The sequence below is a fragment of the Balaenoptera ricei genome, chromosome 1, assembly GCF_028023285.1.
Source record: "Balaenoptera ricei isolate mBalRic1 chromosome 1, mBalRic1.hap2, whole genome shotgun sequence".
Classification (NCBI taxonomy): Eukaryota; Metazoa; Chordata; class Mammalia; order Artiodactyla; family Balaenopteridae; genus Balaenoptera; species Balaenoptera ricei.
Window position 1 is genome coordinate 21,391,152 of NC_082639.1, and position 24,196 is coordinate 21,415,347.

General features: G+C 59.4%; 2 protein-coding genes across 7 annotated transcripts; one reads left to right on the forward strand and one right to left on the reverse strand.

Annotated features, from left to right (window-relative positions):
* The first annotated feature begins 2,913 nt into the window (after nt 1-2,913).
* On the forward strand, nt 2,914-11,408 carry SYTL1 (synaptotagmin like 1). 4 transcript variants are annotated; one of them, XM_059896096.1, is made up of 16 exons: nt 4,207-4,221; nt 4,566-4,692; nt 5,224-5,452; nt 6,423-6,571; nt 6,794-6,866; nt 6,948-6,993; nt 7,411-7,483; nt 7,709-7,812; nt 7,967-8,080; nt 8,326-8,492; nt 8,765-8,861; nt 9,202-9,360; nt 9,650-9,728; nt 9,852-9,951; nt 10,760-10,965; nt 11,174-11,408. In XM_059896096.1, the coding sequence occupies exons 3-16, from the start codon at nt 5,262-5,264 to the stop codon at nt 11,311-11,313; spliced, it is 1,698 nt and encodes a 565-aa protein (XP_059752079.1). In that variant the 5' UTR covers nt 4,207-4,221; nt 4,566-4,692; nt 5,224-5,261; the 3' UTR covers nt 11,314-11,408. The 4 variants fall into 4 exon arrangements, with proteins under 4 accessions (XP_059752052.1, XP_059752060.1, XP_059752069.1 ...); XM_059896069.1 differs by lacking the exons at nt 4,207-4,221; nt 4,566-4,692 and adding an exon at nt 2,914-3,037; XM_059896077.1 differs by lacking the exon at nt 4,566-4,692 and having other exon boundaries at nt 4,178-4,221.
* A 154-nt stretch (nt 11,409-11,562) lies between these two features.
* MAP3K6 (mitogen-activated protein kinase kinase kinase 6) lies at nt 11,563-21,124 on the reverse strand. 3 transcript variants are annotated; one of them, XM_059896119.1, is made up of 28 exons: nt 21,056-21,124; nt 20,944-20,967; nt 20,478-20,668; nt 20,193-20,361; nt 19,707-19,813; nt 19,114-19,284; nt 18,901-19,013; nt 18,345-18,504; nt 17,976-18,138; nt 17,780-17,899; nt 17,621-17,670; nt 17,436-17,531; nt 17,202-17,280; nt 16,977-17,110; nt 16,453-16,580; nt 16,074-16,210; nt 15,640-15,745; nt 14,994-15,151; nt 14,698-14,890; nt 14,454-14,592; nt 14,001-14,160; nt 13,656-13,832; nt 13,271-13,376; nt 12,830-13,001; nt 12,631-12,743; nt 12,470-12,531; nt 12,103-12,179; nt 11,563-11,880 (listed from the first exon to the last, which is right to left on the reverse strand). In XM_059896119.1, exons 1-28 carry the CDS (start codon nt 21,113-21,115, stop codon nt 11,790-11,792), a joined length of 3,456 nt encoding a protein of 1,151 aa, XP_059752102.1. In that variant the 5' UTR covers nt 21,116-21,124; the 3' UTR covers nt 11,563-11,789. The 3 variants fall into 3 exon arrangements, with proteins under 3 accessions (XP_059752102.1, XP_059752092.1, XP_059752110.1); XM_059896109.1 differs by having other exon boundaries at nt 17,193-17,280; XM_059896127.1 differs by lacking the exons at nt 11,563-11,880; nt 12,103-12,179; nt 12,470-12,531; nt 12,631-12,743; nt 12,830-13,001 and having other exon boundaries at nt 13,340-13,408; nt 17,193-17,280.
* Nucleotides 21,125-24,196: the final 3,072 nt, after the last annotated feature.

A 24,196-nucleotide genomic window follows, 5' to 3' on the forward strand; every position in this document is an offset into this window, starting at 1 on the left:
TTGTGTTCACCCTGACGATGGCCTTGGGGACAGCTCTAGCTGCGGCCCTCAGGGTCCTGGATCAAGTGTCCGTCAGCACATCCCAGACCCTGCGGTGCTGTGGTTTCCAAGCCTGGGGCTTCTCCAGGGCATGACAGAGGTGGCCCCTCCTCTCTTCAGAGCAATTCCATTTTCAAAAATCTGTTTTGCCTATGGGGTCCACCTAAGTGTTGGGGTTAAATTCTGGTACGGAGGACACCACAGCAAAATGGACAGAAAAGCTTTAAGGCCTGTTTTCACCCAGCAGAACTTTAAAGCAGCCGTGTGGTGATGGGACATAAACAGGTGCCATAAAAATCACCAACAGTTAACTGAGTCCTCACTATGTGCTGATAAAGTACATCATTTATCCTCACCACAGTCCCATGAGGTCGGTGCTCTCATCCCCATTTTAAGATGGAAAAAAAGCACAGAGGTGATGTGACCTGCTTGAGGTCACAGAGGTAGGAAGAGTGGAACCATGTTCAAACCCAGCTGCCAGGCTCCAGAGCCCCATTCAGAACCATCCTGCAAGGTGGCCCCACTGGAGCACACGAGGGAAAGTGGGGTGGGGCTGTGACTGACAAGAAGGGAGAGTGGACGCTGGAGGCAAGAGAAAGGAATCTCCTTACGACAGTCCCAGGAGATGGCTGCCATTGTCCCTGCTTCATTAGTGGAGAGAGTAAGGCTTACAGAGATTGTCACTGATCCAAGGCCACAGGCCATGTGGCAGAGCCAGAATTTTAACCCAGGCCTGGGGCCTCTTAGCCAGGGGGTGTTGCCTGGAGACCAGCCGCAGTGCAGAGCATCGAGGCCCTGCAGGGGTGGCGACGGGTGGGGAAGGCATTCTGCAGCTGAGGAGCTGGGAGCACAAATGGGTCTGGGTGTTGAAGGGACAGGAAGCAGAGCCCGTAGGTAGGTCTCTAAGGACGTAGGAGACAGGAGATAAGGACCAGTCAGAGCTAGGCAGGGTCCTGAGGGTTGGGTTGAGAGGCCAGGCAGCCCAAAGGATGATGGCCTGTCTTGGGAGGTGATGAGACTCCTGCTGGTTTGGAGTAGATTTGTTAAAGGGTCAGAGGGGTCCCCTGGTTGTTTGCTGGCACCTTCCAAAGCTGAGGAATGACAAAAGTGGGATGCTGAAAGGGCCCTCTGACAGCTATGCAATAAAGGGCTGGGGTGGGGTGGGGTGGGGTGCTGAGTGTGGAGGCCAGGAGACAGGGAGGAGGAGGCTTCCAGGAGAGGCTGGGCAGGGACTGACACCTGGGCAGTGGGAGGGTGGCGGAGGTGGGGGACAGATGGGAGAGAGTCCAGTGAGTGGCAGCAAGCAACAGGAGGCCTGGGGGCCAGGACATGAGGGCTGTTCACAAAAGTGGAAACTTGGAAATAGGAGGCGGTTTCAGGTGGGGAGGACACAGAGGAGTTGGGGTTGAGATGACAGCAGGAGAGGGGTCCAGGAGAGTCACAGAGGCAAGGACAGGAGATCAGAAAGAGGAAGGGAGTTTAGAAGGCAGAAGAATAGACAGTGAAGTTTGATGCCTTCCATGGTGAGAGCCGAGAGGTGGGAGGGTTAGAGAAGCATCCCTGGGAGGAGCCAGGACAGACAAACGGGAAGGGGTGAGGGTACTGTAGGCCACTCCTCTCCCATTCCGGGAGACTTGACAGAGGAGGCGGACATCACAGTAACCGTTCCCACAGTGGATATTCAATGGCTATTGCATCTACAAATGAATATACATATTTATTAAGGGCCGGTAGGGATCTAACTGAACTGTAGTGAGAGCCATCTGAGGAGGGATTATTACCCCTATTTAATCGATGAGGGAAAGGAGGCTCAGAAAATAAGACTGACTTGCAAAAATAAACGGGGAAGGCTGGACCTTGGGCTGGGGGTGGAGGAGGGACCCTCAGGTGCTCCGAGTGGTGGTAACATTCCGGAGCCGCTTCCGAAGCTGGGGAGGAGGAGTGGGGTTTCGCTTAGAGTCCACTCCTTACCCACCTCCCCTCTTGGGGGTCTGTGAGGTGCCCTCTGATCTTTAAGTCATGGTGCAGGTGGGGCAAGACAGGCAGATTGAAATGAAGCAGACTTGGGGGGATCCGGAAGCTTTGGTGTGGCCTCGGCTCATGGTCCCAAAGCAAATGTAATCCAGGGCCCAACCTATTCTCAGGGTGGGGCAGAATCTGGGAGCAGAATGGGGGGTGCTCAGAGGGGCTCCCCACGGACAGAGGGAGGGTATGGGAGCCTCACTTTGGCCCTGGAAGAGTCCAGCCCTCCTCAGACAGATGGGGCCCAGGGTGGCAGAGGGGACAGAGAGCAGCTCTGCTCTGGCCAGCACTTCCTGGGAGGCACATGTGGACATGGAGGGGACTATGTTGGCCAGGGAACACCTGGTACCTCCCATATGCCAGCTTGTGCCAAGCACTTTCATTTCTCTCAGAGGCTCTTCACACTCTGCTGCCTGCAGTTTGCACAAGAGGAAACTGCAGCTCAGAATGGTTGAGAGACCTGCCTAAGGTCACACAGTGGCACAGCAGGAACTATTCAGGGTTGTCTGGCTATAGTCTGCAATCCTTCCACTACCCTGGTTCTCAGAAATGTTTCTAACTTTGCTTTCAAAGCAAGTTCCTATCAGCTCCTTAGGGGGCAGGGTGGGGCTGCTACCCATCCTACAGATGGGGCAACCAAGGCTCTGAGGGGGTGGGGCCAGCTCGGGTTACAGGAGTTACAGAATAAGTCTGCAGAGGAGCTGGGGCCAAGCCCCAGGCATCTCCTACCCACCAAACCTGCTCTGGGGTTGCTGAAAGCCCAGGCCGCGCCCCTGGGGAGCCGAGAGTCCAGGCCCGGTTTTGTATCAGGCCCTGTGAGAAGGTGTTTCCTCCTCAGTGGGGCAGGCCCTCCGCTGGGCTGCCGGTTGAGTCAGCCTTAGGCCCTCACTGCTCTTCTTCTGGTCCCTGAAACTCAGCTGCCAGGGGAGCCAGAGTTACCCGACAAAGGTGTCCCCTCCATACTGGACCCCTACAGGTAATACACCTCGGGGCCAGAGGGCCCCTGCCAGTGTCCCGAGGGGTGGGCACTGCCACCTGGTAACCTGAGCACCCTCTAGGACCTAGGGGTGGGGGAGGTGGAGCGTGTCTGGGGCTGGAACAGCCAGACAGACGGACAGACCCTTAAACTGACCGATGGGTCTGTCCCATAAGTGTTGAAACAGAGTGGGGAGGACCAGACACTGGATTCTGCCTCTGGAACCAGAGGGGACTGCAGGGAGGGGTGTGCTGCTGGGGACCCTGGGCTCAGATGCCCACAGCCCAGCCCAAGCAGACCTCAGGACAAGGGCGGGCAGGGTCAGTTCTGTGGAACGTCCCTCCACCTCCATACTCATACACACACACCTGGTGGCCCCCAGGGCACCAGAGTACACACCACAACACACAGCCCAGTCACACACACACACACACACACACACACACACACACACGCGCGCGCGCGCGCGCACACACCCCACTGCGCTGTCGCCCAGAAAGTCACAGAACATATCACACAGATGACAGTCCCCCATGCAGCACCACACTGTGACATGACGCCCAGACACACATGCAGTGATACCACATTCACACCCACAAAATATACAGCCTCCCAGATCCCACAGTCCGCAGACGCCTGCTGAACAGAGACTCACAGCGGCACCGGGTAACACAGGGCCAGCCACACAGGCTCACACACAGGCCCCAGAAGAGCCCTCAACAGTGCGTCTGCAACACCCAGGACCTGCACACAGTAGATGTTCAGGAAATGCTGTTAACATGGGTCACACAGGCATTTCCACAGCGTCATACACAACACCCGATAGAGACACCCACCCACCCCCCGGGTGAGGGTGGGGCAGCAGGGGGAGAGGGCTCGCTCGAGGGGCTCGCTGACTCAGCTGGGAGGGCACAGAGCGCAGGCTGGCGGCAGGCACAAGCCAGGACCTGCCTGCTGAGTGTCCTCTTCCCATCTCAGCCCTGCCTGGTGCCCCAGGAGGGCGGGGACTAAAGGGGCGGGAGGAGAAGAGAGACCGCCCAGTGGGCTCAGGCCACGGCTCTGCCCACGGCCCAGTCACAGGCCCCTTGCCACATCCACACGCCCCTCGGGGCTGGGCAAATGTTTTCCTTCCGGAGTCACCGTGGTACCTGAGCTGCTTTGCAGCACTCGGCCTCCACCACCAGGTCCCACCCCAGCCAGGTCCTGGGTCAGGGCGTGGGGAACCCATGTGGCCAGAGTTAAGAGGTCTAGGGAGGGGCTCCAGGCCAGGGGGCAGGGCTGGCAGCAGGGGCAACCTTGGGCTGGAGGCCCCCGTGGGAGTGGGTGCAGCAGTTACCTCCAGGGGAGGAAGTTAGGCTGTGAGCTGGCAGGAGGTTGCCTCAGACAGGAAGGCCCAATAGGCCAGAGCAGGGTGGAGGGAAAGGACCCAAGTTGGGAGATTCCCAGGGCAGGGTGGTGAGCAGATATGTGTGTGCACCTGTGCGTCTGGCTGCGTGTTCATGTGTGTGCATTTCCCATGTGTGTGCAGGTGCATGTATTTCTGCATTTAACTAGTCAAACTTTTACTAACCGTCTGCTGTGTGCACAGTTCTGGCTTTGAGGATGAGGCCCTGTCCCTGACTTCAAGGAGCTCACAATCTAGCTTGGGGGATACGGTATGTGTGTGCAAAAGTGTGTGTGATTTGTATATATCTAAGGACAGGTCTTTGTCCCTGGACTTATTCTTGTATAGGTGAACCCATCCGTGGGTCCTTGTCTCCCCTGTGTGCATGTGCCTGTGTGCAGGTTTAAGGATATGTTACATACATCTCTTGGTCTGGACATGGATCTGGGCCTGTGACTGCATAGGGCCCTTTATGGGGGACCGGGTATGCATGAGCCTGTCTTTATATAGGTGTCAGTGTGCATGTGTGACCAGGTGTGCATCTCACTGTGGGGAACTATATCTACATGTATCAGTGTGCACATGTACATGTCTACATGTCTTTGAGTGTGTCCCTGAGTATGTTCATGGGTCTCTGTATGCATGTGTCCATGAGTGCATCTCATGCCACCTTGATCTCAGCCTTCCTGGGCTTGTACCCTGCCCACCATGGGGGGTGTATATTTGGGCAGAAAAGGCAATTGGCTCCAGGATGTGCCCTGTATATGGGCAGGCCTTTACCTGACCCTTGCTCTGCCCCCAGGGAGCCACGTGTGCCCAGCCTGGGCGCTGCCCCAGCTGATGCCCCAGAGGGGCCACCCATCTGAAAAGGGGCTCTGGTCCCTGCCTGGCCTCCTCATGGCACATGAGCCACAGCCTGAGGCTGATGGGCTATTGGATCTCAGTTTCCTGACAGAGGAGGAGCAAGAGGCTATTGCCAAGGTCCTGAAGCGAGATGCTCACTTGCGCCAGTTGGAGGAGGGACGGGTCAGGTAAGGCAGAGTAGGGGAGCCCCAGAGGAAGGGGCCTCAGGCACTGGGGGGCTTGGGTGACTCCCACCCTCTCTCCTACCAATGTGCAGCCTGTCAGATAACTGGGTAGATCTTGTTTTTGCCCACTGGTCCACTCCACCCTTGGCCGGCTCAGTTCATCACCTCTCCCAGGGTGGCTACACCAGCTCCCTTGCCGGCCTCCCTGCCTCCGGGCTCGCCCTTTCTGGCCCCCCCCTCCATGCTGCAGCTGGGACTCTCCAGATCTGTCTTTAATATCCTCTCCTGAAACCTCACATGGTTCCTCAGCATCTCCTGTCAGGGGCAAGCTCCGAAGCGTGGTCCACAAGGCCTCCCTGGTTGGAACCTGCCAGCCTCTTCCACCAGTAAGCCTCACCCCCTGACACACATACACAAAATGTCCACTGCAGCCACTTGGGTGATCCACAGTCCCCGAACACACCCTTCGCCTTTATGATGTTTCTCCTGCCTGGAAGAGCACAATGGCAGAGCAGCATGGGACTTACTTACAAGTAGTGTTTGGGGACAGACACTTCCTAGCTTGTACCAGCACCACTCTCCTCATCTGTAAAATGGAGCTAACGAGCCCTACCTCATAGAATTAGGAAGGATTATACACAGTCATTTAATGAATAATAATTATTTTTCTTCTCTACCTGGAGAACTCCAATTTGTCATTTAAGAGCAATTCACATGTCACCTCCTCTGGGAAGCCCTCCAGTATTCTCACAGGCAAAGCTGGCCCTCTTACATACATCATGGCTCTACCTCACTATAGTGTACTTGTCTATTCTGGACTCAGTCTCCCCACCAACCTGAGCTCCTCCAAAGCAGGGATCAAGTCTGATTTGCTGTTGTATCCCTGGCCCCAGGTACAGGGCCTGGCACAGAGTGGGTGGCAATAATGTTGATTGCCTGGGTGGTGACAGCCACGCCCTCCCCCATCCTCCAGCAAGCTCCGGACATCGCTGGCAGACCCTGGGCAGCTGAAGATCCTTACAGGGGACTGGTTCCAGGAAGCACGCTTCCAGCGGCACCACCACGCCCACCTTGGCTCTGACCTTGTTCGTGCCTCCATCCGCAGGAAGAAGGGCTCCAGGGGTGAGAGGAGCTCCCCAGAGTGGGGCACGCCTTGGGCAGCCCAGGTCACCGGGTGTATGTGGACAAGGAGAGAGGGCCCCTGGTTTCAGTTCCAGCTGCCCCTGGCACTGTGTGACTTTGAGTGGGCACCACCCCTCCATGGGCTACAGGAGGTGGGTGGGCATCTCCAAGGGCCAGACATCCTGAGAAGAGAGTTTCACAGAACTTCTCACCTGGGTGCAGGAGACCAGGCTCAGGGCAGCGATGCGGAGGCTGAGGCTGCTGGGAAAGAGACCGAAGAGGCGCTGGAGCCCAGGTGAGGAGGAATGGCAGGGAGTGGAGGGTGCCTCCCAGTCACCTGGGGCCCATCTCTGACTATACCTCTCCCTCCTCCCAGGCTCCCCATGGACGAGGCCCCCCAAGAGAGGTTCAGCGAGGCTGAGGTGAGTAATGAATGACTGAATGGGCTAATGAATGAATGTACAGTGTCCCTGGCATGGAGGTGGGATGTGCTGGGGAAAGAGCCCAGCCTGAGAATCAGGAGACCCTGGCCTGGGCCTCTGTCATCCTCCTCTGTCAAATGGGGGTGTGGGCCCATCCTCTAAAGGAAACTCTGAATTGGTTACTAGGGGTGGAGTGTGGACTGAGCTGGGTGAGGTCCAAGACTCAGATGCCACCAAAGGGACCCTGGGAGTTAGGTAGGGCAGGCCCTGAAGTGTGAAGGGGTGTGAAGTACAGGCCAGACTGGTCCTGCAGCTAGTTGCCAGCTCTGCCCTGAGGGCAGTGCAAAATCTGAAGCTGGAACCTCTGACCCCTTCACCACTGGCCCCCCTGTGACTTCTACCCCTTGCTTCTTTCAGGGACCTGATTTCCCCTCACCATATGTCCCCCCAAAGGCTTCAGATCATGAGGAGGAGCCCCAGGCCCAAGAAGGTGAGTGGGAAGGTGTGTGTTGGGAGCACAGAGAGGTTGCGGGGATCAGAGGCAGCTCTAAGTGACCCCAGCCACCTGTGTTCACCTTCCTCATCCTGCTTAGGGGGTGGCGACCGCAGGGCAGCACTGAGGTCTGAATGGGGGTTGTAAACCAGTCCTTCCAAATTTGCTCAGGGGCAGGGCGGGCAGGGGAGGGGCTCACTGAGCTGTTTGTGCCCCTCCCAGCCCCTGGCCCCGGGGGCGTTCAGGTCTTCGCTGCTGAGGAGGCTGACCCCGAGCTGGAGCCTCCGTCGAGGGGAGAGGAGGAGCCGCAGCCCCCGCCTGCCCAGGTAGGCGGGAGCGGCCCGCGGCTGCTCTCAAGACCCGGAGCAGACTCTTGGCGGGGAGTGCAGCTGCCCGAGGCTGCGAGCGGTCCGGGACCGAGAGCGGTCGCGGGAGGGGCGGGGCGTTAGGGGGCGCCCCCGTCACTTACCCCCTTCTCAGACCCAGGAGGCGTCCGAGATCCTGGAGAATGGGGAGGAGGCCCCGGGGCCCGACCTGTCACTCGACCGCGTGCTCAGCAGCAGCTCCTCCATGTCCAGCCTCAACTCCTCCACGGTGAGGGGGTGAGGGGGTGAGGGAGAAGGCCTGGGGTGGGGGTGGGGTGCGCCTCCCCTCCCCGTATCCCGAGGCGTTGCCCCTGCATGACCCCTCCCTTGACCCCCGGACCTGACACTCCAGCCTCCAGGCAAGCTACCTCACTTTACCCCCCTTCCCCCCCATCTGAACCCTCCGCGCTCCCCTTCCCCGGCCCCGACGTGAGCCCCGCAGCCCGCCCTGACCTCCCCACCCTCCGTCCGCAGCTGAGCAGCAGCCAAATGAGCCTGTCCGGGGAGGCGGAGGCGGGCGCGGTGCAGGTCCGCGGCTCCCTGCACTTCGCGCTGCGCTACGAGCCGGGTGCCGCCGAGCTGCGCGTGCACGTGATCCAGTGCCAGGGCCTGGCCGCCGCCCGGCGCCGCCGCTCCGACCCGTGAGTGTCTGACCCCGCGAGGAGGGGCACTAGGGAGCCGCTCTCACTGCCCAACCCCACCGCTTTTCTTGGCCTCAGTTTCCTCATCTTCAAAATGGGAATAACGTTCTTGGTAGACGCGGGAGCTGGGTGAGATAACTCCTGTAAAGCGCTGCACGAGGCCTGGCACGCGAAGCTGCGTTCCCGGCTGTGGCTGGGCAGTAGGCGCTGGAAGGGGCTGGAGGGGTAAAGGGGTCCCCCTTCACCTCCGGTCCTCACCTGCCCCGCTCCAGCTACGTCAAAAGCAAACTCCTCCCGGATAAGCAGAGCAAGCGCAAGACCTCAGTGAAGAAACGGAATCTGAACCCGGTCTTCAACGAGACTCTCTGGGTGAGGCTGCGACGCCAGGGCGGCCCCCCATTAATGAACCGAACGCCCCTTCCTGCGGGGACCGGGTGGCAGGGGCAGCCATGGTGTCGTCATTGCCGGTCGCTCCAATCCTCCATTCTGCGGGAGTAACGGCAGGGAGGGCCTCGCATTAACGCGCTCTCCAACATGTCAGTCTAGAGGTGGGCGCGGCGCTTGTCCAGACCCCCATTAATACCGTCCGGGGCTCCCCAGGATTCCTTCCAGCAAGGAGCGTGGTAGGATAAGCCCCAGCCAACACTCCCGCAACACTGAGGCCGGGGCCATCGACGCTGCTTCTTTAAAGTGCACCTCCTGTCCCCAGTACTCCGTCCCGCAGGCCGAGCTCCGGGGCCGCGTGCTGAGCCTGTCCGTGTGGCACCGCGAAAGCCTGGGTCGCAACATCTTTCTGGGCGAAGTCGAAGTGCCCCTGGACACGTGGGACTGGGACTCCGAGCCCACCTGGCTCCCCCTGCAGCCCCGGGTGAGCAGCTGGCCCGCGCGGGTAGACCCGCGGCACAGATCTCCCGCCTTTACCGCCCTGGGCTTTCCCCCAGTCTCCCTCAGCCTCGAAACCTTACGGCCCCATGCAGAGGTCTGTCCCTGACTGCCGGTGGCGGGGCTCTCGGATTCCCCAGGCCGTTCTCTCGGCAGCCCCCTCCAAGACCCCTCCCCGATAGGCCCGCCCCGTCGGTGTCTGGAGACTCCGCTCCCTTCCGGCCCCTTTTCCCTAGGACTTTGTCCCCACCCCCTGACGAGCCCGCCTCTCGCAGGTCCCGCCCTCTCCCGACGACCTTCCCAGCCGCGGACTGCTCTCTCTGTCCCTCAAGTACGTGCCCGCTGGCTCTGAGGGTGAGTGACTGCCGGCGAGAGGCCAAGCTGGACGGGCCTTGAGAGGCAGGGAATCTCTGTCCCGCAATGGTGAGGGACAAGTGTCTGTCCTTGGGACAGGGCCTGAGCTGAGCCTCTTCGCAGGCGCAGGACTGCCCCCGAGCGGGGAGCTGCACTTCTGGGTGAAGGAAGCTCAGGACCTCGTGCCTCTGCGCCCAGGATCCCTGGATACCTACATACAATGGTGAGGGGCATCGGTACTTCCCCGCTTCCCTTCCCTTCTCATGCAGTGGAGCTCCCCACCTTCAACAAACCCCTTCTAATCACCCACCCTTGATTCACCACTCTGGGTTTTGACCGCTGAGCAGAGGTGGAGGGGACGGCTTGAGCAAAGGCCTGGAGTCAGGAGAGTTGAGCACTCCTCTGAACAGCTGCATTTCAGTGACTGGAGCATAGGACTTGTTGGAGAGCTGAGGCTGAGACCTGGGAGGTCTCAGGGGCCTGTCCATGGAGGACCTGGAAAGCCAGGCTGTGGGGTTTGGTCCTCAACTTGCAGTTCAGTGGTTTTGAAAGTAAGCACCGGAGGAATTCTAGGGGTGCCTCCAGGTGCTGTCCCACCCTCAGAGAGTAAAATAGAGGTAGGCCAATGAGGTTCTGAGTTCCCAGCCTTGATTCAACAAGAGGCATTGTTTTTCTTTTAGGTTTCGTACTTCTGAGTAATATTTTTGTCTTGCAGAAAGGGCTCCAAGGCTTTAAAAAGTTTGGAAACTACTTCTGGGGGGCTGTGAAGGTGATTGAGCTGAGGAGTAGCAGAACTGCATTTCAGAGACATTACTCTGGGGTCCTGTGAATAGGTGTTATAACTTTTAAAGGCAGGAGATCTGAGAGGAGGTTGGCGCAAAGGTCCCAGGATACTGAGGGTTTGAGGCCAGTTCTCAGGCAGGCGCCAGAGGACGTGGACATTGTGAGGAAGTATGGGTAGGACTCGGTGACTGGTTGGTTCTGGGGAGTGTGAGGGGGTGGCCACTTGATGCCACCCCACCTCCCCACAGTTTGGTGCTGCCTGATGACAGCCGGGCCAGCCACCAACGGACAAGGGTGGTGCGACGCAGCCTCAGCCCCATGTTCAATCACACCATGGTTTATGATGGCTTCGGCCCTGCTGACCTGCTCCAGGCCTGTGCTGAGCTCTCTCTCTGGGACCATGGGCCCCTGGCCAGTCGCCAGCTGGGGGGCACACGCCTCAGCCTGGGCACCGGTGAGTGGGGCAGAGCCCTGAGGGGACCCGATGCTAGGAGGCAGGGGCTTGACACGTGGCCCTGGGCACTTCTCTGTCCTTTCCTGAGCTTTGGTATCCACGGAGAATGTGGGGGTGACAGTGCATGATCTGGGACCAGGCAGGTGTTCCTTGGGACCTGGGGTGTCCAGCGTGACCATGTCTTCCACCCCTGCCCGCCCACATCTAGGCAGCAGCTATGGGCTCCAGGTGCCCTGGATGGACTCCACACCTGAGGAGAGGCAGCTGTGGCAGACCCTCCTGGAGCGGCCATGTGTGTGGGTGGATGGCCTTCTGCCCCTCAGAACCAACCTGGCCCCCAGGACATAGCTGCCCTACAAGCCCTACAAAACCCCTCTTTCTGGACCCCCATCTCAGGGCCTGCCCTTGGCTAAAGTCAATAAAGTCTATTCTGAGGGCAACAAGGGGCTGTTGTCGGCTTGGGGGTGGGAGCGTGGGGAGGGCAATGATAGGAGGAAAGTGAAGAGGGCCAGATGAAGGAACTTTAGACTCAGACATAAAGACCTTAGGGAGCTGGTCCTAGGATTCCTCCCCATACTTCAGACATCGCCAAGGCCCAAGGGTACAAAAGTATTGTTTAATAGTCTTTGCCTGCTGGTACTCCGTGAGCTTGAGGCACCTCTCTGGTTGGTTCCCCCCACTGGGGCTAGGCTTGGGCCCTACCCTGCCCCCCGCCCACCTGGCCTCCTCCAGTTGCCCCTGGGTCCTGGGGCAGGTGTGTCAGAAGCCTCTTGTGTTTCCTGCATTCATCCATCCTTGGGTCTGGCCTTCTGTCTCCGATGTCCTCATTCAGCCTCCTGCGGGCCAGGGGTAACTGGCGTGGATCTTGCTCGCTGTGCCAAGATGGCTCTCCAGATGCGGCATATCATCCCTCCCCTGGGGGTACCAGGCTCAATGAGGCTCAGGCAGAAGAAGGCCCTGGGCTCTCTCTCTGGTACCCACTGTCTGCCTGATGCCCCCTCTGTCCCCAAGGGACCCTAGGGTCCCTATAGTTTTCAGAGAGGAACCCAGGCAGGCCTGTAACTAGGGGGGTGGTGTCAGGATCTGGACAGCATGAGGCCATATGTGTGGGTTATCCCTCAAGGGCCCAGGACATACCTGATGCGTGTGTAGATGAGGTCATCTCTAGTGGCACAGGTTAGTAAGGCATGGAGGGTGAAGCTGTGGTTCAGTAGCTAGTTGTGGACAACGACACATACACAGAAACAGGGAGAGGTAAAATCAGAGAAAGGTGGGTCCAGAGACCCAGGAACTAGCTCTGTTCTACTACCAACATGCTAGGACAGATCACACTCCTTTCTGGGCCTCAGTTTTCTCATCTGTCCAATGGGAGGCATATACAAAGTGCTCATTCAGTATTGAGATTCTCTGCATCAGAGGGAGAAAGTGAGAAGAGCTGAAAGATGGGCATAGATGGAGTCTTTGGTTGGTGGGGGTCAGGGACTGCCAGTACTCGCCCACTCACCGTCTGGATGGTGCCTGAATCCACATTCAGTTCCTGTAGCCACCGCACCAGGCCCTGGTCCACTGTGAGAGCAAGTGTCAGGGAGAAGTCAGCTGGTGAACCCAAGGATGCCTCTGCCAAGAAGCTGCCTCACACCCACCATTTGAGCTGCTCCCACTCACCTGGGGGCTCTGAGGCCAGGGCCCAGGTCCTGGCCTCCCCCCTGACGTGCTGTAGGGTTAGCTGCACTAGGACCTGGCACTCCCGTTCCTTCTCAGCCAGGACATCTCGAAGCCTGTTAGAAGGCAGAAGGCAATAGAATGGAGGGGGCGTAGGGGTGAAGCTCCTGCAGAGGCTATGGGCGAGTCCCAGAAGCTGTACCTATCGGTCTCTGCTCGCAAGAGGCCCAGCTGCACCATCGAAGGTGGGGTGCCCTGCTCGGGTTCCCCTGGGAGCAGGTTCTGCTGGACTGGGGTCTCCTGCTGCATCCGCTGGGACTCCTCTTCTTTATTGGACTCCTCCGACTTCGGTGGGACTGTCTCCTTTTCCGTCTCTGCCAATCCGAGTGGGGTGAACTCAGGCAGGGCGAGAATGCCTATTTAGGACCCCAGACATCGGCAGAGGACGCGGGGCTCTGGGCAGGGGCTAGGCAGTGTCAGCCTGGGAGATATCCATTTGGTTACGCCATCCCCCTGCTTGGTGCCGGGTCAAGCCGGGGCCTCACTGACCACGCCCCTACCTGCCCAATTTGTGTTCGCCACGCCCCCAAGGATCACACCCTCGCCCCGCAGGCAGGCAGGCAGGCTCCAATCCCCCACCCACCTGGGGCCAGAACAGCCAGGGCTGCCCGCACAGCACGGCTGAGCAGCGAGTCCAGCACGAACATCCAGTGTGGGCGGATCTGGCGCCTGTGGAGGATCTGCTTCACCTGGAGCAGGAGGAATGGTGCGGCTGAGACTGCTGAGCTTCAAACAGAGATGGGGCTTGAGTTGGAAAGGCCTAGAAAGTCTTCTATCGGAGGCAAGTGGGGTGGGCGGGCTTGGGATCAAAAGAGGGGCTAGGAAGCTAGGACTGGGCAGCTGTCCCTTTCCCGATGGTTCTATCTGGGAAGACATGGAATCTTGCAACATCAAGTCCTTGTACATTCCCAAGCATGGGGAGCTCACTACCTCTTATTGGGCAGCCCTAACTGAGAAAGCTCCCTCACCGCATCCGGGAAGGCGAAGAGCGGTCCTTGCAGAATCTCGGGCTCAAGGCCCTGGACCCGAAGCTGCCCTTGCAGCTCCCGCAGCTGCTGGGCCAGCTGCCGGCGGTTGGGAGTGTGGATGTGCGCCCTGAGGCAGCGCAGTAGCTGTTCCGCATGATTCCTCCCCAGATGGGAACCCTGAAGAGGAAGAGAAGGTCATCAGCGAGTATTCCCGCCTGAGCCGGGGGAGATGCTGGTGGGAGGGTGCGGGGCGCGGTGGGGTGGGGAGCGGAGGGACGGGGGAGGCCTTCAGCAGGAGTCCTGCTGGTGCTAGACCAGCAGGGGGCGCCGGGGCGAGCCGCCCACCTGTTCTTGCTCCAGGCAGAGACTCTCCGCCAGGGCCTGCAGCTCCTGCTCCAGTACTGTGGCCAACATGGCCCGGCGCTTGCTCTCTTGGTGCAGGAGGCTCAGCCCCGAGCTCTCCTCAGGGGACGCGGGCTCCTCGGCCCCAGGCTCCTCAGGCACCCTGGGTGCAGTGAAGAGCAGCTGATGGAGGGAGGGCAGCAACACCAGCCACTTCCACCCCAGAGTTTGAATCCTGGCTTTTACTTTCATGCCCACCTCACAGGGATAAAAGAGATGAACTCAGCATTGAGAGGGCACAATAAATATAAGTAAGAGCATTTGGGAGGAGGGCACCAAATGCCATCCTTGCAAGTGGTCAAAGTGCCCAAGTCCCCAAGGAGGGCTTTTTCTGGAGGGAGTGTACCAGGACAAAACCAGATGAAGCAAACCCACCCCAGGACCCTGGGTTCTTACCGGAGCTGGCAGGTGTCCCCATAACTGAGGCAGCGCTTGGGGGGACTGGGAGGGTGCTGAGAGGGTGCCTGAGGGCGCGGGAATGTCTGGGACTGGGAGGTCAAGTCAGCTGAAGGAGTGGGGCTGGCGGAAGGGGCATCTGAGGGAGGGACAAGGTTGTCAGCCGGGGCCCCCTGAGCCCTCTCACCTCCACAGCTCCTCTGCCCTCACCCCAGCGTGCTCACTCCCTCCACCCACTTAGTACCTGAGGACCTTAGAGCATGTTGGGGGGAGCCGGGGCGGCAGCTCCTCTTCCCAGGTTGCAGGAAGGGGTCCTCCAGCAGTGCTTGAGCACTGGCTCGGAGGCGTGGGTCTGGCTCAAAAGTTCGGAGGAGGAAGGCTTGAGCCTCGGCTGACAGAGAAATGGGCACTGGTGGGTGCACCTTGTACATGCCCACCTGGGAAGAGGGCAGGGAGGGGACACAAGGGACAAGTTTAGAGGTGTTCAGGGCCCAGTCTGTCCCCACCCCACCTCATAAGCCAGGCCCTGAGGGATCTCACCTGAAACATGGCAGCCTGCGGGCTCCCCAGCTCGTGGAAGGGTGGGCGACCTGTGGCCATCTCGATTACAGTGCAGCCCAATGACCAGATGTCCGCCGCCTTCCCATACCCTCGTGGGCCCTGGTCAATGATTTCTGGGGCCATATATTGTAGGGTCCCTAGGACAGGAGCAGTAGCAATAGTGCGCATCTAGGCTTTGTCACTGTGGGGGCGGCAGGGGGCTCTATCATCCTCTGGCCACCTGCATTCACTCTGAACTTTAGTATCCAAAACAGTTCCTATCACCTCCCCTGGTCATCAAACATCTATCCTGAGTCTCCTCACTCATCTCAGGCTCCATCACGTTCGTGGGCTCCATCATCCACAGTAGGTGCCATCATCTATCCTGGATTGCATCATCTGCTTTGACCTTTAGACCACGTCAACACTTCTGGGCTCCGTTTCAGGGACTAAACTCAATGTCATCAGCTATCCAAGCTCCAGTTCTAGATTCTATCACCTCACCCCTGGCTCAATCACCTGCCCCGGGTTCCATCCCCCATTAGGACTCTAACTCCATGCCCAGGAGAAACAGCATTCCCTGGAAGGTCCCAAGAGTTCTCCGCCCCATGTCAGCAACCCCATTCACCACCCCACCCCCTGTTACCTGTGAAGGTCTCAGTGCAGGGTGTGATGCCTGCTAGTCGCTTGGAGGTACCAAAGTCAGAAATCTTGAGCAGCCCGCTGAAGGTGTTGATCAGTACGTTGTCCCCCTGAGTAGAGTGGACATTGTGCTCAGCGGACATCAGGCTGGGCTCCTGGTGCCAGAACAGGACCCTATCCCGGGACCCCGACTCCTGGGACTCCCAGCCTGACCCTGCCTCTATCAGCCTCCTCCCCCTGCCATCCCACTTATCCCCCTCTGGAAGTTAGCTTCCGATCTGAACTTCTTGCCTTCTCTGGGGAACCTTCTTGATGAATTCCCCAACCCTTTGCAAAGGGTCTGCCCACTTAGTCTAAACTGCCAGCCTCTGTCTGGGGCCATATCTCTTCCTCCCCACCGCCCCCCCCCCCACCAGGGTGAGCCAGCTACACGCTGACCTTGATATCTCGATGCACGATGCGGTTGTCGTGCAGGTAGCCGAGTCCCTGCAGGATCTGGCGGGTGTAGAAACTGATGGTGCTCTCGTTGTCCTGCAGGGGTCCCCACACTGACCGCAGCAAGGAGGACAGGCTGCCTGGGAAGATGAGTCCAAGGTCATAATTGGCACCACCTACTCCAGCCCACAGCTCTCTGCTCAAAGGCCAGGCCAGGCCATGGCCCAGACTCCATCACCCAACTGCACTGCCTCAGCTAATTCTGGCTACACCGCCCACACACGCCAGGGTTCATTTTCCCGGAGGGTTCTCCACCCCTGCTTGGCTCCAGCCCCATGCCCCACAACTCCAGTTCCATTCCCATCCCACACAGGGCAGGAACCTCCAGGCACTTCCTCCATGAAGATCTTGAGGTAGCCGCCCTGACTGGCTGAGCCCAGATAGCGCACGATGTTCTTGTGGCGCAGACGTTTGTGCAGAGCGATCTCTTCATGCAGTGGCTGAGAGAACCTGGGGGCAGGTAGGGAGTGAAGAACAGGCCAGCTTGGGGCAGAGATGCTTACCCAACTCCAGCGCCAGCAAGGCAGGCCCCCAGGATCTGCCCCTCCCACCAGCACCCCGGCCCCCGACCTTCCGCAACGTAATCACCCAGCCCACACGCCCCTCCAGACTACAGCCCACCCTCCCGGTCCCTGCAGTTCTGCGTACAGGCCTGGGCCCACTGGGCTCGTACTCTCGCTTCTGTGAGCCCGCGCACTCGGCTCGACCACTTGGGCATCCGCGTCACCCCCGCCTGCAGTCCCGCCCACAGGACCCTCTCAACTCGCGGTCCCGCCCATTTGACCCGCCCACCTGGTCCCCCACCCCGAGCCCTGAGCCCCGCCCGCGTGGCCTCAGGTCCCAGACCTGCTGTCCCGCTCCGGGATCTCCTTGATGGCGATGCGCACCCGCGTGCGCCGATCGCGGCCGGCGTACACCACCCCGTAGGTGCCCTTGCCCAGCACCAGCCGCTCTCCCGACTCCGTGTACTCATAATCAAACTGGGGGGGCGGGTGAGATGCGGGGTTCACCTGGGCCCTCAGCCCTTCCCCCTCCTCAAGCTCCCAGCAACCCCTTCCTCACCTCCAGTACCTCCCCTCTGCCCTCCGCCTCCTCTGCGGCCGCCGTGGAGTCCGGATTCTTCACCAAGGCCTGGATCAGCCCGCAGAACCTGAGGGGCCGAGATCAGACTGATGGGAGGGGCACCTTGGGCGGAAACTGTCCCCTCTTTGCCGAGAGCACCCAGGGAGCATATCCCTTCCTTTCCCTCAATACACCGAGCACCCTTGCCCTCAGAGCACCCTGACCCCGAAGGGCTGCGCGCACCACTGGCAGTGCCCTCCGCTGGGGAAGCACAGCTGGACGTCCTGAGCCGGGGGAAGCCCGTAGAGGAAGCAGCAGCGCTCGTCTCGCTTCGACACGCTGGAAGGGATGAAGAGCCCCAGTGAGCCGGGCAGCCCATCAGCGCCCCCCCCGCCCCCGCCCGACCTCCCCCAGGTCTCCCCTCTCACCTGACACCGCTGATGGAGGCCACCGGGAAGGTCCAGCTGGAGGGAACGTCCTGTGAGAAGAAAAAGGTCCGAGAGGGGTGTGGGGACCAGGAGAGGGGTCTGGGGATGAGGGAAAGGCTGGAGAGAAGGGGTGCATAGATGTGAAAGGGGGTGACTCACCGGCGATATCACCTGCTTACCGGGCTCCAGCAGGCTCACTGTCACTGTGCTCACCGGGTTGGTACCCTGAGCCTCCAGCCTGGCCGGTAGCAGCACCTTATTCATCTCCAGGACCAGCACCTGCAGATGACAGGGGAGAGGGGTTGGTCAAAAGGGGCCTGCCCCTCTCCCAGGTCCCACACCCCACGGGCCTCACCAAGCACTGCGCCCCTTGGGAACAAGTCATCTTGAGTGGCTGGCAGGACTGTAGCAAAAAGTGGAGCCAGAAGTGGGCATGGTGTGGAGTTTCTCCAGGAGGCTCTAGTGTGGGTCTGAAGTGCTGGTACAGCAGGAAGGTTTCCATCACAGACACCAGGTACCTGCAGACACAACCTTGTCCTCAACTCAGCCCAGGCACCAGCTAGTACTGCCAGGGAGAGTAGACTGGCTTGGATGCAGCCAGAATGTGGCCATTGGGTGCCATGGGCACTGGTCTGAAAGAGGTTCAGACTAGATGCCAGTGGATATAGGTGCAGAAGCTGACAGCCCAGGCCAGCCCAGGACCACCACAGAAGGGGCCACCTACCATACGGGGGCATTGAGCTTGTACAGCTGCTCTGCAGCCAGTGCCACCTGGGTGAGGTCATTGGCAAGGATCTGAGCTCCCAGGTAGAAGCCAACATCCCAGTAATACTGCATCTTCTCCACACAGCCTTTTCGGGCCAGCAGGCAGCCCAGCTTCATGCCTGGGAGGGAGGGGCATGGGTTGTATTGAATGTAATTACAACTTTGGGCAAAGCCCAGGTGTAGGCCACAAAATTCATGTGGGCAGGAACATAGAAATGGGTAAAAACTTAGGTGTGGCCAGATCTCAGGTGGGAGTAGGAGCTCAGGCACAGGTGAGGGTTTGGGAACAAGTGTACATGGAATTCAGTGTGTAAGGAACACAGGTGTGAGCTTAGGAACAGCTGTGGGCTCAAGGGCTCACGAAGGCCCAGGACAGGGGTAGGTTCAGGCAGAACAGGTCCAAAAGGGGATGGAGTCGGCCTCAGCTCCAGCCCAGTGTCTTCTCTCCCTGCCCTCTCCCCAGGCCTCTCTGAGCTCCTGTGGGTAGGGGATAGGGGTGCAGGATTGGGGTTCACCTATGAGCCGGAGCTCCTTGGAGTCCTCAAAGCGCTGCCCGGCGGCAATGAGAAGCACAGCTGCGTTGATGCCCGAGTGGAGGCTGGGCTCTACATCAAAAGCCTTGCGATACCTGGGGTAAGGGTGGGAGGACGCAGGGCTGGACTGATGCCCACAGCCCCATTCCTCATCCCTCTAGCTCAGCCCACTGTCCACTTGTTTGGGCCCCTTACCAGTGATAGGCCTGCTCCCGGTGCCCAGCATCCTGGAAGTCAGAGCTGAAGAACATGTCCTTATAGATACGGCCACACATGCAATATAGGTCAGGTGCCACTGAGCCCTCAAACTGTACCAGTGGCAGCAGCACAGCCAGTGCCTTCTCCCGGTCCCCAGGCCTGTTCCTCCTAGGGGAAGGGGAAGAAGGCTGGGGACCCACTTGATGGCCCTGCCTCCACTCTCTGTCTAGGAACCCCCAGACCCTGAACAGCAGGGACCCTTCCAAGGGCCTGACAATCATGAACCCAGAATAGCAGTGACTCTGGTCAGCTCTGATCTTTCTAGAGGTAGTAATCCCAGATGGAAGTGATTTCTAGCTGCAATGACTCTGAGGAGCAGTGACCTTGGATAGCTGTGACCACTCCAAGGGCAGCACCACCACCCCACCCGACCCTGGGCAGCAAGAACAGAACAATAGGGACCATTTGACATCAGTGTGACCTTGGTCAGCAAATTCCTTGAACAGCAGTGATTGCAGACAGCAATGACTTTGCACAGCAGAGACCCATGTCCCCATGTGCTATGACCTGAGCCTTGCTCTGCTACCCACCGGTTGAGGGCAAATGTGTAGTGGAAGCAGACATTGTGCTGCTCGGCCACGTCACAGGTGGGCAAGGCCTGCAGTGTCTCCACCAGCTCAATGATGGCTGAGTAGTCCTGCAGGAGGGAATAGCACGCACTGGCCTGATGGCCGCTGGTGGGTCCCATCGGCCCACAGACCCTGAGGTAAACCTTGAGCTGGGGTCCCCTCCCACCTCGACACCCCATCTTCCCACCCACCATCCTCTGCACACCTCCTTCAGGCCCAGCAGGTAGTGTAGACACCACACCTTACACGGAGAACCCACTGTGTGCCCCAGCCTCCCAGCTGCCCTGGGAGACATGATCATCCCCTATTACAGACAAGGAAACCGAGGCTCAGAGATGTCAGATAATTTGTTCAAAGCCACCAGTGAGCAAGTGAGTCCAGGAGCTGGACTCGGGTTTGTCCGACACTGAATGCCGCTGCCCCCACTGCCCGCCTCTCTGCACACACCTGCACATCACGGTAGGAGAGCAGCAGGTTCATGATGATGTCTGGGCTGAGCAGCTCTATGCTGTCCAGTCTCCGCTGCAGGCGAGCCAGCTCCTGCCGCAGCTGCTGCCCGCTGAACCGCTCCCGCGCCTGCCGGATGTCCCGCCGAATGGTCTCCCGGAAATAGCCACTGACGTCCACGGCAGGGAAAGGGGGGAGAGAGAATGGCCGGGCTTGCCCCTCAGCCCCAGCCCACTGTACCCTCACCAGCCTCCTCCCGGTGCACCTGCTGAGGGCCCCCATTACCAGGAGTCTGTGGGCGTGGCCTCCAGCAGGCGGGCAAGCCGGCCCACCAGGGGTGTGAGCAGCACCTCAGTGCCCACCCCAGCCTGTACCAGGCCGTCAGCCAGGCCCCTCAGGAGGCCCGCATCTCCACATAGCACCCGACCAGTGGCTGTCACCACATAGGGGATCAGCGTGTAGCTGCCAACGGAATCCTGGTGGGAGGGAGGTGGGAATCAGTGGAGGTCAGAGGTCAGTACCAGGTTAGAGAGGGGCAGTGAGGGGGTCAGAGGTCAGCACCAGTGGGGACTAAAATAGCAGGGAAGGGGCACACTTCATGAAGGGAGACAATAGGGAACAAAGAGTCACATGGATGTCAGGGGGCACTAGGGAGGTCAGAGAGGAATGAGGAGGCCAGGAAAGATAGTGGAGGTCAGAGGTCATAATGGAGGTCAAAGGGCACATTGGAGTAGGGGTGGTTTCTGCTCACCGAGTTCTTCTGGAAAATGTCCTCCTGCGGGGGACAGACATTCAGATACTGGTGTTCTGAGTAGGGCCACCCCAGCTCTGTGCCGGCCCCCACCAGCCCGCTGGCCACCTACCCGCAGGGCCTGCAGGTCAGGGAGGTCGGCCTGGGAGCAGAGGAGCACGTTGTTGGTCATGCTGAAGCTCTCCCGCACACCCAGGTGGTAGAACAGGGAGGGCTGCGCCAGGGAGCTGCTCACCTCCAGCACCACCACATCTGCGGGCACACGGGTGGGGGCTCTGAGCCCTGAAGCCCAGCTTGTGGGGAAGGAGCCTGGGGATCCATCCTGGCTCAGCCTGCCTTCCCATTGTGACTCCAGCAGGGTCCAGTTTTGCTCTGGGCCTCAGTTTCCCCCTTTTAGGGTCCCTCTGGCTCATACAGAATTTGTATCTATAGTATTGCAAGGAAAGGAGTGGAGCTCCCTGGGCTATGACTCATATCCCACTGTTCAGAGCCTGCGGACACTGGGCACAGAGAAGGGGAGGCTGTGCACCAGTCTGGAGCCTGTTCTAGGCCATCTGAGAGGCAGGAGTTGTGCAAAGATAAAAGTCCCCTTCCCTGGGTTCTCAGTCCAGTCTCTTGAAAGGGGCTGGCACGAGCAGTGTGCTGTGTGTACACACATGTGTATACACACATGCCCTGTGCGTGTACACTGTGCCTGTGTGTGTGTGTGTGTGTGTGTGTGTGTGCAGCTTGCTGTGTCTGTATCTCTGTGTGTGACAGTGTCTGCGACAGTTTATGTGAATCAAGATATGTACGATTTGTGAGTCTGTGACACTGTGTGTGTGTCTTTGTGTCCTCAAGGTCGAGTCAGCCTTCATTTTTAGGCTGAGGTTTTATGGACATCCTGCAAGTACGGTTACTGGACTCTTGCATGAACAAATAAGTATCGGGGGCGGGGCGTCCGGGACGGCGAGAGGGCGGGGTGACCCGCGCGGGAATAGCCGCCTTCTGGTCCCGCCCCCGGACGACCCTGCTCCGCCTCCAGCACCCCCCAGCTCGGCGCATTCTCTCGGAACTACTGGGGTCTCATAACCCAAGCTCCCTCGCCTGGAATCCAGTGCAGTTGGGCAGTTGGTCCCCTTCACTTCTCTTTCTGCCTCTCCAGCTGGATCCTCGGAGGTAGTATAGGACCCCTGAATTCCAGGCCCACATGTTACGGCTCCTTTCCCCAGTCCAAGTTCCACCTCCCAGGATTCTCCGTCATGAGCTCCGTGCGAGATCATCCCGAGGCTGAGTTCTCCAATCCCACTCCTGAGATACCACACCCTGCCCCGCTCCCAGCCTCTCCCTAGGCACGGTGTCGACTCCAGAGTGCTTAAGCTCCAACCCTGAACCCCGAGCCAGACCTGGACCCGCTAAATCCCTGCCCGAGTCCGGCCGTGCTCCAGATCCCCTAAACTCCGCTTTTATCACGGCCCCGCCTCGAGCCCCTAGACTTTAGCTCACTTTATGCCCGCATAGCCCCCTACACCCCACACCTCGGGGTCTCCCGGGAGTCGCCGAGCCACGCCCCTTCGGCTCCTCCCAAGACCCTAAGCCCCGCCCCAGCGCCCCGCCCCGCCCCCAGGAGCACTCACCCGCGTTGTAGAAGGAATCGAGCGCTAAGGTTTCTCCCAGCGCCAGGGTCCCAAAAGGCAGGCTGCGCAGCTGAGGTCGTGGCCGCGGTCCGGGGAGCTGCGCGCAGGCCTCACGCAGGCAGCGCAGAGGCAGCGGCTCCGCCTCGGCTCCAGTCTCGGGGTCCGCCAAGGGCTGCGGCTCCCGGGTCAACACGTAGACCACGCTAAGCGGCCGGCTTCGCGCGCAGCCCCGGCCCGGGGACGCCGCGAGCGCCCGGCCCCGGCTCAGCGCCTCGGCCAGCGGGTCCTGCCAGCAGCTGCCGGCGCGCTCCGCGGCTTCGGACCTCAGGCACTGCCCCGCCATGCGGGGGCGCTCGGGCGTCGGGCGCCGGGCTTTGGGCACCCGGGGCGGGACAGGAGCCAGGGACAACAGATACCGGGATCTCGGGATCGGGAATCAGGTCAGGATCGGGAACCTCCTACGGGATCTGAAGATCTGGAGATCTGGAGATCCGGAGTCCGGCCGGAGGTCCCGTTTGGGAATCTGGTGTCCAGGGCGAAATCCGGCCTCTGACTTGTAAGGTCCTGAGGATCTGAAATCGGGGATTGGGGTCCCGGGAATCTTGGGCATCCGATGATCCGCGACTCAGAGTCACGTGGGGGATCCCGGGAATCGGTCAGGCAGTGCTCACCACCCGGATTCCGCAGGAGAGCGCCGGCAGTCGCTCTCTCCTGCCCTCACATGTAGGCCGGGCCCAGCCCTTTCCTGGACGACGGGGAAAGCTCCACCCTCGGCCCTGGGGCAGCACCGCTCCCTAGCGGCCCGGGACTCGGCGTCTTCCCTCCCTCCTCTCCCGCCAGAACCTCTAAGACAGGCGGCTTCCCGGACAGCCTGTGCCCCTATGCACGCCAACCACTGTGGACTGCTCACAGCAGGCACTCGTAAGACGTGTGCCCGGGGGACTTCCCTGGTGGTCCAGTGGCTGAGACTCCGCACTCCCAATGCAGGGGGCCCAGGTTTGCTCACTGGTCGGGGAATGAGATCCCACATGCCACAACTAAGAGTTCGCATGCCACAACTAAAAGATCCCACATGCCGCAAAGAAGATTTAAATAAATAAATATTTTATATATATATATATATATATATATATATATATATACACACACACACACACACACACATATATATGAGTGTGTGTGCCCAGGCCAGGGCTAAAGCAGAGGTGGGAATTGCAGGCCCTGCCCCCTGCGGGGTCTGTTGAAAGAAAGGATCTCCAGAGACATTAGTGTGTGAGACAACTTAGAAGGGACAAGGAGGGGGCAACAGAGAGGGTGAGATAGCTGTGCAATTCCCACCACAAAACCATCCACTTGTAGGACCCAGGGGGCCCAAGAGTATTGTCAGTGGATGCCTGAATCCTTCCAAGTCCACCACTCAATGCTCCTCTGGCCTTGGCTTGCACACCTCTTGGGATGGAAGCCTCACTACCTTTTGAGGCCAATTCGTCCGTCTTCCTGACTGGAAGGAATATCTTCCTTGAATGGAACTGAAACCTGTGTCCCTGGCTCTGCCCTTGTGAGTTTTTCCCAATAACTGGAAGAGGTCTGCAAGCCAGGAAAGGGTTAAAGTGATTTTCTTTTTTTTAACGTGGACA

Coding starts and splice junctions, on each gene's coding strand:
- MAP3K6 (XM_059896109.1), bottom strand. CDS start 21,115: ATGACCAACAACGTGCTCCTCTGCTCCCAGGCCGACCTCCCTGACCTG. Junction 17,281..17,435: donor AGCGGAGGGCACTGCCAGTG/GTGCGCGCAGCC, acceptor TCGGCCCCTCAG/GTTCTGCGGGCTGATCCAGG. Junction 15,152..15,639: donor CTGCACTGAGACCTTCACAG/GTAACAGGGGGT, acceptor CTCCTGTCCTAG/GGACCCTACAATATATGGCC.
- SYTL1 (XM_059896069.1), top strand. CDS start 5,262: ATGCCCCAGAGGGGCCACCCATCTGAAAAGGGGCTCTGGTCCCTGCCT. Junction 7,484..7,708: donor GGAGCCCCAGGCCCAAGAAG/GTGAGTGGGAAG, acceptor TGCCCCTCCCAG/CCCCTGGCCCCGGGGGCGTT. Junction 9,729..9,851: donor CGTGCCCGCTGGCTCTGAGG/GTGAGTGACTGC, acceptor GCCTCTTCGCAG/GCGCAGGACTGCCCCCGAGC.